Genomic DNA, 12,332 nt, shown 5'->3' with positions numbered 1-12,332 from the left:
TATTGAGGGAGGCTGAAACAGCAAAAAAGACTGAGAGGTCAGATGAGAATTAGAGCAGTCAGCTCTCATAAAGACCAAGAGAGGAACAACTCTGGAGAAGAGGTTAACTGAGTCAAGTTTGAGAGGAATTGAAATGCACTTGGGGTTTAGCAGCTAGGATTTTCCCACTGACCTTGGCCAGATCACTTTCACTGGTGCAGCAAAGGAAGAAAACAACTTCCCAGCCTCAAAGCGGGAGCGCCTCCTCTCTCTGGCCCCCTCCTCCTCTATTTCGTCTTAATCTTTATATGGCTCTTACCACGAATTCCCCTTGAAAGTCCTTAGTGTAAAAATCACAGTTTCCTCCTTTTGCAAATGAATAGAGCCTTTTAAGAGTTATTCTGTAAGCAAATGTCTTTTAAGGTAAAGCTGATTTTTTTCACTAAGCTATTCATTAGAGAGATTTCAGAAGGCATTTTAGTGAAAAGCAGCCTGAACCCAGGTAATCTGAAAACAATAAGCTCAGATAAACAAAATGAGAATTTCTTTCCCTTCCTTTTCCTACCACTTCCCCCTCCTCTACCAGCTAAGACATGGAAAGAATTACACTTGGTGCTTTGGGGACAAAAATAGTGAATAAGGCACCATTCTGCTCCCCCCAGACCCCCAGACAAGGAGATTACAAGCCCCTGCAAAAAGACAGACGTGCAGTCAGCCAACCCTAAAGTGAGGTAGGCTGAAATAAACGTTCATAACAGTGAAAGCAGAGTTCCATGGGGGCCCAAGTGTAATTCCGTATCTCTCATAAAATCCAGGAAATGACCTTTAAAAACACAGACACAATCGGGGGGTTCATGGCAGCACCAATAATTACCTCCCTACGCTTCAGACCATAAACTTTTACGCCATCTGCTCTCTGTTCACTAAAGAGAACAGATGCCCTCGTCTTCCAGGCATCCAAACTGCCTACACGAAGGGCTTCACAGGCCTTGATGGCCAGGGTTCCGGCTCTGCCCTTGTCTGCATGGTGATTCTGGACTTTGATCACGCCACTTTGTCTCTTTTCACCGAGAGGGTTAAAGCTCTTAGAATGAAGTGCACTGCCGCACGGATGAGGTGAGCGCCAAGGCTTCTTCCCGAGGAGCTAAACTGGGACACTCAGGCGTAGGGAGCGGCTCCGAGGGCTACCGTTTTGATGTGAGAAACCTCATGGTGCCGCCTCTGCACCTCACACCCCCTTTAAAGTTCTTTGTAGAGCAACTGCCTTTCAAGGGGCAGCCTCACGCATCATCTCCCACGTGTGCGGGGCTGCTATTTATAACAGGGCCTTTTGGAAAATGAAAATCTAAGGTTGGTTCACTGTGGCCAGAATGACCCAGAATGTAAGCCGGGTCCTCGTTCTTTGGGCGCCCTTCTGTGTCCTATTTCAACTAGGAACAGAAAAAAAGATTGTCCAAAAAAAAAAAAAAATCTCTCCAGCAGGTGGGTAAGGCATAGGTTCTTGAGTCAGGCATGCCCGGTGTGGGATGCCAACTCTGCCGTCTACCAGTCTGCGACTCTGAGTGAGTTCTTTATCCCTTCCAGGTTTCGTCTGTAAAGTGATTAAATGAGAGGCTGCATAGGAAGGATGTAGGTGAATGTTTGGCACAGAGTTCCCCAACAAGGCGAAGAGCTCTAATGGTAATTATTAGGCTGTCCTCCTCTGTACCAAATTGCCCCGAGCTACTGTTTACAGCCCCCTGCCTCACACGGGGAAGGCACCCGATGTCTGTTTATTTCTTAGCGGAAATAAGAGGCTGGCACAGCATGCTTAGCATGCAGCATTTCCAAGAGGAGCTTCCTCTGGCTTTCTCAGGGGTATCCAGAGCACTGGGAAGGGAGCAAAACTGCAGAAATTCGGTTTTAATTCTGCTGGTAATTTGGTAGTGCTGTTTCTCAGAATCCAGGGATATATTTTTCTGATCTGTGTCAATATAGCGCATAGGCATATACCACGTCAGCCCAGGTCATTGCTTTTCCCCGCCCAGGAGCGACAAATTGAAGTTTCTTTTTGGTCAATAACAGACAAAAGCAGTACTTCCACTTAGCATTTTTCCATCAGAAGTTCCAGGGGATCCTTTTCCACTGGTTCTGGGAGAGAAATCGAGGCAGTATTAATGGGAAAACGTCAGCACGTTGAGACGAGGAAAGAACAAACAACAGTTCTCTGTGCTGCAAATATGACTTCAGGACCTTTGATAATGGCACGGTCCCCAGCAGCAAGGCTCTGCTGATGGGTGTGTGTGTGTGTGTGTGTGTGTGTGTGCACACGTGCGTGCACTGTTAACAAAACATTTATCTCATATTCAAACATCGAGTACATCGTGATAGGATGTGCGCTGGGCTGTACACAGAGCGCTGGGTATTTCAGCCTTTCGAGATAAGCTGTAAAGCAAGATTGGAGAATAAGAATGATTTTTTTAAGCTTGCTGTTTCCCATTTTTATAGTGTATAGGCACCTACTTATTTCTGAATTAATAAACTTTATTTTTATTTTTTGTCTCTTTAGGGCTGCACCTGAGGCATATGGAGGTTCCCAGGCCAGGGGTCAAATTGTGACCACAGCCACCAGCCTACGCCAGAGCCGCAGCAACACGGGACCCGAGCTGTGTCTGTGACCTACACCACAGCTCACGTCGACGCCGGATCCTTAACCCACTGAGCGAGGCCAGGGATCGAACCCATATCCTCATGGATACTGGTCAGATTCGTTTTCTGCTGAGCCACAACAGGAACTCTTGAATTAATGAATTTTATAAGCCTAATGAAATAGATTCTATAGATAGGAATTGCTCATCTTTCACTTATTTCCTATAGGTTTGGGGAGTTAGAATTAAGTATGTTTCTCTGCTTACAGGAGGACCTCAACTGAACTGCCCTTGGTATAAACATTTGTTTCATCCTTTTCCACCTCTTCGGAGCTTACACACCTGTTCATAGAGCCATCTTGTCTGTTAAGAGTGATGGGATGGAAAGACTTGTCCTCGTGCATCAGGCTGCTCTTCTCCCCCGCTGAACTCTTACCAAGGGACCTACCTAACGAAGTAAACTCCAACCCAGGTTTTGTTTGGGTGGTAGTGAGAACTCAGGAATCGAACCTTAAGAGAACCGTATATTCATCTCTGGTCACTGAGTATTTATAGGGCAGAGCTAATGGCATTGATTAAATTTTTTTGTATTTTATAGACATAGTAGCCCACTCACATAGAAAGCTATTCCATAACCATTGTGAACAAGGATAAGACGATGAAACCAGCTGAAAAATAAACTAAAATTCCATGATCAGTTAACTACCCATGGACAAGCATGACCGGCCTACCAAGTGCATGTCACTGTGTCAGGCCCTTTGAGGAAAGAGATGAAGGGAAAAAATGGACATGGACTCCAACGCCTGGGAGCAGCTCCTAAGTCTCACTACCACCCAAACAAAACCCAGGCTGGCGTTTACTACCTTAAGTCCATCGGCAGGACGTCACCCCGGTGAGAACTGCAGACTCTGTCAGCAGATGTTTCAGAGGGTTAACTTATGAAGCCAAAGTGATAAGCGTTATTTCATATTAATAACAGGAGAGTGGGTCTAGAACGAGGTATGAGGCAGCATTCACTCTTCCCATAAAATCCTGCGGAACAGAGTTAGCGCAAAAGCTGGAGCCCAAAATGATTCCCTGGAGCCCCAGAGAATCCAAGCCTGCTCCAGATGATGAAATAACAGACTATTACGCCAACTACATGAAAGTACTGACAAATATTTCCAAACTGATAACATCTCCTACATACAATAAGTATCAATAGACATGTTATTTGAACAAATCACGGGTTCCACTACAGTGCTTGAGTTTGAGGGGTTTTTAGCAGAAAATTGCCTGCCCCCAGTCTAAGGCAAACTTCTCCAAAACTCAGGATGGGACAGATACCTGGGTTTGCTCTGTTAGAGCTCCAAGTGGGGCTCTCCGTCCAGCAGCGTTCTGTTCATCCCCTTGTTCTCAGAGACGGAGAACAGGAGTCTTTTGACCTCGCCCCCCCACCCAGGCGTGAGGTGGGGACACGTTAGCAACTCAGCCTTTTCATCCCCATACCTGGCTCTGCCTTCTCCCTCACTGGGTCCTAAGTGACTTTTGACAGGGCACGCAGCCCACTCTCCCCCTGCTTTAACTGTGTGCTAGGATACCACTGCAGCTACTGTACCCACGGCCAAATGAGCAGTGGTGCAGACAAGATGAAAGTTGGCTGCCGTCTTAGGCAACAGCAATTTGAACACAAGCCGTTCTTTGCTGCTTCTCTGCCATCCCCTCTTGGCCTAAGGTGGCTGTTTCAGCTTCTGCTCCCATGTGTGCATTGCAGCCAGCAAGAGGGGCATGCCTTTCCTCGGAAAGGCACAACTGGGAAATGGCACACACATCACTTGCATTCATAGCCCACTGGCCATAATCTCATCCTATGGCCACATCCAGCTCAAGGGAGGCTGAAAAATGCACTTTTTAGCTGGGTAGACATATGACCAACTAAAGCCTCCACTCTCTTAGAAGAAGGAGAAAAGCGATTACCTACGTTGGAAGATTCTCTCACCTTGTCACAAGAGGCCCTAGAAGAAAACGAATTGGCTTCGTGCATTTTGCCTCAGTGACCAGAAGCTGAATGAAGAGAGAAAGAGATCCGGTCACAACAGAAGCACACTCACCCTCAAAATTAAAATGATGCTTATCTATAATTGTAGCAATTTTAGTGGCTTGCTGTGCTCCAAATTAGTATGATCTTCTGATTACTCCATTTCTGACTCTTGATATTTTTTTGGAAGCTGCAATATGCCCCAGAGCCGTTTGTGGGTTGGTGTCTTCATTTTCTTGGGTCACTTAGGGCCCTAAACACTGAGTATTAAGTCCGAAGGTACTTGTCATAGAAGTGGTGCTGTCTCTCCAGCCCCGGCCATGACGGCATGATGTAGCAGCCAGTGATTTTCAACAGGCCGTGACTTGCAAGACTCTTCCTACAATGGCCCTTGCTGGCTAAGCTAAGTTTTCCTTTGGTAAGAAAAATTCTCCAGTGCTAAAAGGAGCAAAAGAGCAATCTGCAAAAAGGAACCCCTCTCTTTGTTTTCTTCCCACAGATGCCTCCCAGCTTTGAAATAAAGCAGCTCTATATTTTGTTGGTGCTGAGATCACAAGTTCCTTTCTTTTTATCTGTTGTTTATCCAGTTGCTTCCACCTCACTCCTCCAGTTTCCTCTTCACACATCCAGAAATACACAAGGGAGCCTTGATTACTTTCTTAACCAGCCTTCCATTTTTTTATTGATTGATTATCTGTGCCTTTTTTTTTTTTAGGGCTGCTCCTGCGGCATATGGAAGTTCCCAGGCTAGGGGTCGAATCAGAGCTGCAGCTGCCGGCCTACACCACAGCCACAGCAATGCGGGATCTGAGCCACATCTGTGACCTATACCACAGCTCACAGCAACACCTGAGCAAGGCCAGGGATCGAACCTGCATCCTCATGGATCCTGGTCAGATGCGTTTCTGCTGCACCACGACGGGAACTCCACCCGTCCATTTAGCAGCACTGCTCTCCCTCAAGGCTGTTTATCTCTCCATTTGCTTCTGGTCAAATCAAATAATGCATTAAAGTTACATTTCTTTAGATTGAGGACAAGTTTACCTGCCACCTAAATTCTACTGAGAAATTCTTCTGGCCGAGCCATGGTCAGGGGCAGCTCTCAATTCCAAACAGCTCCATCTGTTTGTGTATCCGATGCAGTTTTTAGAGGAGGTGGAATTTGACTGGGTTTTTTGTTTTGTTTTGTTTTGACTGGGAGTGATCTGCAGGACGCTTTGCTGAGTTGAACTTCTTTCGGCCCCTCTCCTGTCGGTGGTAACAGTGAGCATTTTGTAGGAGGGTCTGGAGGTTGAATTCGACGTCATCTTCCAATATCATCCGTCTCCCTAAATCCCTGCCTTTGCTTCCATCATGATTCTCTGATGCCCCCAATAGTCCACGTTGACTCTGCCATTTATTAAAACTCTCCAATCCCTTCTGCATTTACTACCAGCCTGTGCAGCCTCATGTGGGTAATATGTTTACAATCAAATACATTAAAAGAGTCTGTCTGAATTCATCCCCCAGAGGATATCTTAAAAATTACAAAGTCCTCTAGTTCTAACACTGTGGGATTTGGGGAAATACGTTTGTCTTGAGCTTTCACAACCCACTATTTAGCAGCTGCCAAGGCAAAGAGGACGGGGCTGCTGGGTCATCCCCAGGAAATCCCAAGACACATATTTTTAACGTTTGCATTTTTATTTGCATAAATTTGTATGCTCCATTCAAAAGGTGCTGACTCCAATTATGTAAAATAAAATATGAAACCTATCTTGATCTGAGGGTGGATACTCATACATGGCAGGCTTGCTTGCTTGCTGCCCAGAATGAGGTTGAGGGCTTCTCCTTCTTTGTCCCAAAAAGCCTCCCTCCTTCTTTCCTACCCTCTAATCAGAAGCACTAATGGAGAGCATTATCATTTAGGGGAAAGGCCAGAGTCGGCTCCGAATATGATTTTCTTCTGTTATGAGTTCACACTGGGATCCTCTGTTTTCCAGCTGTGTCTTCACAACACCTTTCCCCCCCTGCAGCCGGGAAACACTGGTTCTTGGCTCAGCTGGGAGCAGCCTGATGTGGGTAAGTAGAAACTACATCCGGGTCCAGCTTGCAGCCTTTGACTCAGCAGAGAGTTTCCTAGCAGTGAGGAAAAGAGTTCGGATGCTGGAAAGGTGAACCATAGTTCCCATTATTTATCTGTCCCTCATGCTGCCTTCCACTGACCCCTATAATTCAAGCTTGACTTGCTTATATTTGGGGCATCATTTTTTCCCTCCAGGTGGATATCATAGAGCTGATGGCAAAATAAGTTCATTAGAGTATTTTGCAGAAAGTGCTAAGCCCAGAAGCCAGAGCTACGGGGAGAAAAGAGAGCAAGAGTATCCTCTGGGAGAAGCTCTGCTCACTCCAAGACAGAACTGGTGTCACCGCACAGCCAGTCATCCACCTGCTGGCTCTGCCCCGGGAGGGAGGGAGCCCTGAGGAACACACAGCAAGATATCGCTGAACCAGGAATGGGTACACGGCCGTCTCCAGAGAAGACACACAGACAGCCAACAGTCACACGGAAAGACGCTCAACATGGCTCATCACTAGAGAAACTCAAATCAAAGCGACAATGAGGTGCCCTCACTGGTACCTCACTAGTCAGAATGGCCATCACGACAAAGACCTACAACCAGCAAATGTTGGAGCGGGTGTGCAGAAAAAGGAACCCCCACACTGCTGGTGGGAATGTAAATTGGCACAATTACTTTGGAAAACACTACGGGGGTTCCTCAGAAAACTAAATATAGAACTACCGTACGATCACTCCTGGGCCTATGTCTGAACCAAAATATAATTCAAGAACTTACATGAACCCCCATGTTCACAGCAGCACTATTTACAACAGCAAGACGTGGAAACCACCTAAATGTCCGCTGACAGATGAATGGATACAGAGGATGTGGCACACATACCCAATGGAATACTACTCAACCGTGAAAAAGAATGAAATCATACCATATTCAGCAAGATGGAACTAAGGATTACCATACTAAGTGAAGTAAGTCAGAAAGAGAAAGACAAATGCCATGTGATATCGCTTCTATGTTCAATCTAAAATATGACACAAACGAACTTACTTACAAAACAGAAACAGAATCACAGACATAGAAAACAGACTTGTGGTTGCCAAGGGGGAGAGGAAGTAGGGGAGGGATCTAGTGGGAGTTTGGGACGAGCAGATGCAAACTATTACATACAGACGAGATAAACAACAAGGCCCTACTGTATAGCCAAGGGACTATATTTAATATTCTCTCTTTCTTTTCTTTTTTTTTTTTTTCGTCGTTTTAGGGCCACACCTGTAGCATATGGAAGTTCCCAGGCTAGGGGTCAAATTGGAGCTACTGCTGCTGGCATACACCACAGCCATAGCAACACAGGATCCGAGCTACGTCTGCAACCTACACCACAGCTGATGGCAACGCCAGATCCCCAACCCACTGAGTGAGGCCAGGGATCGTACACGCATCCTCATGGATACGAGTCGGGTTCGTTACTGCAGGGTTACGACAGGAACTTCCTAGTCAATATTCTACAGTAAAGCATAATGGAAAAGATGTATATATAAAAAGAACATGTATATGTATGTATAGCTGAATCAACTTGCTGTACAGCAGAAATTAACACAAAATTGTACATCAGTTCTATTTAAATTAAAAAAAAAAGAATGGTCATGCTGCACTGGATTTCCTTCTGCTCTCTGATAAGCATTTTCCAAAGGCCCCCTCGTGTTTCTGTTCTGCCGCTGTTGGTTCTAATCGAGTCTAGGAAAACATCAAGGAAACTCAGCACCGGCTACTGGATTGAAATAAAATGTCATCAAAAGAGACCCTTCTGGGATTCATTGACTTTTGACCTCAGCCTTCGAAATGGCTCCTTCCCATCCCCACCAAGTGGTGTCTATTTAGAACCTCCGTAAATAAAGTCAAAAGCAGGCAGGGCTGGGGCAGAGGACAGCGGCCGACCGAGGAAGGCAGTGCAACGCAGCTGTCGCCTGCACATTGTGTGACGCTCCGGGAGTGTTCTGTTTGTTGGACCAAAGGATGCTCCTCTTACTTGGAACTGAAGTCAGCAGAGGGACGCGCAGACCTTACTGAACACAAAGCACAGAGAGTCAGTCCCAAGAGGCTTGGGGGCCTCCCCTACTGTGCCTGCAACACGTCAGCCGCGCGGACAGCCTGGGCAGGAGGCTTCCTGTTCGGCCTGGAGTTCACCCTCTGCAGCCAGGGGTCTCGGCAGGACTTGCTGCCAAGACGAAGCTACCAGGAATTGCTAGGAAAATAGATTCACTTCCTTTTGAAAACCGCAAACACTCCAGTTCTGCCCACATAGACCTATAAGTTGGAAAGAAAAGGCCGAGTGAAAGAACTTTGTTGGTTTTGACTTGTCCGGATAGTGACTGTGTTTCATGCCAGTCGTTGGATTGTGTGGGTCCCAAGATGCATCGCTGTAGCAAAGGACCAGAAGGTGGCTGGTACCCTAGGTAAACTGCTCCCTCTCTTATCTTTTTTTCCCTTTTTTTTTTTAAGGGCCACACCCACGGCATATGGAAGTTCCCAGGCTAGGGGTCGAATCAGAGCTGCAGCCGCCAGCCTACACCACAGCTACAGCAACACTGGTTCTGAGCCATGTCTTCGACATATGCCACAGCTCACAGGCAACGCCGGATCCTTAACCCACTGAGCAAGGCCAGGGATCAAACCCACGCCCTCATGGATATTAGTGAGGTTCATTAATGCTGAGCCACAACAAGAACTCTGAGCCCATACTCTCAATCCGTCCAGCTCTACCCTCCCTGATGGGACTGATAGCAGTTCAGGCAAATACTTGTAATTTCACTTCTAGAGGGAAGGTCTTTTGTTCCATAAGATAGTTTAAACAACAGGTAGGTTTGAAAGAGGCAGTAAGGTGGCTGGATTTCAGGCTAAGATGTTTAAGCGCATCAGAAAATGCCATCCCAAAATATGCCACTTCGGTATAAGGATTATCTTGAGCCAAAGGCAACCGAGAAACAGCACATGTGGGAAAAGCCCTCTGCCCTCTCCCTTTCTGTTTAAAAGGAGAACAAAAATTTTCCTTTGTAAAGGAAGCACACATTTGGAAAGGTGTTTTTCTTTCCCACACCAGGAAGAAGGTGACATTTAATCCCGGAGATGATCAATAAATAGAAAAGGCAGCAACTCGAGTGTGCATATAGCTAACCTTCCCCAATAACCCTTGAACTTCCACTAATTCCCCCCATATATTTACCAGCTTACGATTTACCGCCCAGAGAAGCCCCAGGTCCTTTTCCTTTCTCTGAACACTTTCCACAGTTAATCACTCTTGGTTAAAACGGTCTATAAACTCCAAATACAATTTCTTCTTTTTTAGGAAGATGTCCTTATTTGTAGTCATACACCTTTTCTCCGGTTAGTCTTTTTTGGTTTGTTTGTTTTCAGTTCAATTTGCAGCCTAAGAGAGCAGAGGAAATTTTTTTTTTTCGTCCGCTACAATGTAAATGACTAAAAGCCACCTCTTCCCTTCTAACAAGTTCCGATAGGCAGGGGGAGGCGAGTCAAAGAGCTGGGAGAGCAGGGTATTGAAGGGAGTTGGGGAGGATGTCATCAAGACGCACGTGGAGACGGAAGGTGAGGCAAGAGAATCTCAGATTAATATCACTCAGCTCAACATTTTGCTTGGGGCAAAGGCCACAACGGCCAACCAAAGAGTTCCCAATTTGGATTTTATCGGCCGCTTTTGAGATCCACTTCATTATGTCGCACAAATAGCTCAAGACAGAAAGAACAGCTAGCAGACGCAAACCACACCGGTCAACAAGAAACAAACTAGTCTTACTTTACCAACTGGCTTCTCGATCAGAGGGCTTGTAAAGGAGATTGGAGTCATGCTGCCGTACATGGAAGCTTTCCATTGCTGTTCCTATAAGAAAGGAAAGGAGAGAGAGTGATTTCAGGGACTTGGCTGGGTTTCCTGGGGCATGAAGCCATTTCCCTGCCTCTAACAGTAGTGCCTCCAGCACTTAAAGTTAATGCTTGTCACTCGAAATGCCTGAGTCAGCATCTTTGCGCAGGCATCTTCAGTTTGCAGTCTGTGCAAACTCATTTAACCTTGTACAGGGGTGTATTTCAAAACCACTGATGACATTTTGAAGGAATGTTGACATAAGTGCAGAATATTTCCAGCCTAATCTGTTAAGGTATCTTTCTAGAACATAGATTAGACTGTGTGAATCTGTTTTGTTTGTTTTTCTAAAATAACTTTACTAATATCTCGCCTCATTGCATAAACATACCGACCACAGGTAAACTTCTGATTTTCAAATCTTTGATTCTACATGGGGTAATGTCTGAAGTTCTCCACCTCCTTTTCAGAACACTCCAAAACATGGCTTTTTTTCACTTTTTTGCCCTAGTTCCAACTCTGTTCCACGATTTAACCTAAACCTCACGCGGCATTTGGCCAAATGTATTTTTCTTCCACAGACTCCAACCTATGCCTTTTTACACTGTTCCTGGTGTCTAAAAGATCTTTCCTCAATATCTATGATTTCCTACCTGTCCTAAAAAGCCCCGTTCAGATTCCCTAAGAAATACTTTGCTGTATTCTTCTCCTTCTGGCTACAGAGTCAGGCCAAATCTCTCCCGACTGCATGCAGTTATCATTAGAGTGCTTACAACTCACGGCTGGGAAGGTAAGCTCCTGAAGACGCCACTCAACCCTTCATATCTCTGTACCCTTCACAGTCTAACCCGGGTCCTTCGTGTGGCTCTGGTCTGCATGTTTGTCTCCCCCTGAGATTCATATGTTAAAATCCTCATCCCAAAGGTGATGGGATTAGGAGGTGGAGCCTTGAGGAAGTGATTTGGGGGGGGGGGGAATGGTATCCTTGAAAAAGAGGCTCCAGGGAGCTCTCTGGCCCCTTTCCCCTGTCAGCATTCAAGGAGAGGTCTGTGGCTTGGAAGAAGCCCTTCGCCCGACCAAGCCGACACCCTGACCTCAGAGAGACTCCCAGCCTCCGGAACTGCGAGAAATCAATGCCTCCAGCTTAGAAGCCCCCTAGTCTGTGGCATTTGTTACAGCAGCCTGAACAGACCAAGACATGGATGGAGGTGCTTTCCATCAGAGGACGCCTCGCCTTTGTCAGCTGAATCTGTTCTCTGGGTAGAAACACCTCATCAGAGCCAGCCCTCTCCACCCCCCAGCTCTCCGTCTCACTATGCACAATTTTCCATCTGTTTTCAGTCTCATTAGAGGAAACATCAAGAGACTTGTTACTGAAAAAAAATCGTAACTGTAGGTACCGATAACCTCATAAAATAAAGATGACCTTTAAAAATGAATCAGCAAGCCCCGACTCGTCCCCATCTCCCGCTGTCCATTCGTTGGCCGTGTTTCTGGAGCGAAAGGAAGACTTCTCAGGGGTCTCCGTGAAGGAATGGAGTATGAGCCGCTGGAATTTCTACCCCTGCCGTTCCTAATTATCCCAGTCTGGGCAAATGACTTGTACTTTCGGCCTGGGTGGCCCTGCCTGTAAATGTGGTTTGTGTTATTTACACACATCTCACAGGGTATTTTGAGGCTAACTGTGCAGCTATGTGGCCTGGAAAGGCAAAGCCTAATTCTTGGGGAGGAGGCCCCTGCAGTTTCCCCCCAGGAGAAGCCACTGAAACCTGACT

The 12,332-nt window shown here is 46.2% G+C and overlaps 1 protein-coding gene across 1 annotated transcript in view; it reads right to left on the bottom strand.

The window, feature by feature from the left end:
* Window positions 1-12,332, bottom strand: part of RASGEF1B (RasGEF domain family member 1B) — a 527,684-nt gene that overhangs the window by 142,478 nt on the left and 372,874 nt on the right. Inside the window, exon 4 of the mRNA XM_047798223.1 lies at window positions 10,492-10,575. Coding sequence (XP_047654179.1) covers window positions 10,492-10,575 — 84 coding nt within the window. The remainder of the gene's footprint in view (window positions 1-10,491; window positions 10,576-12,332) is intronic.

This window comes from Phacochoerus africanus, chromosome 10 (genome assembly GCF_016906955.1).
Source record: "Phacochoerus africanus isolate WHEZ1 chromosome 10, ROS_Pafr_v1, whole genome shotgun sequence".
In the NCBI taxonomy this organism is placed as follows: domain Eukaryota; kingdom Metazoa; phylum Chordata; class Mammalia; order Artiodactyla; family Suidae; genus Phacochoerus; species Phacochoerus africanus.
Note: the sequence above shows the minus strand (reverse complement) of the source record. Positions and strands in the feature narration are given on the sequence as shown.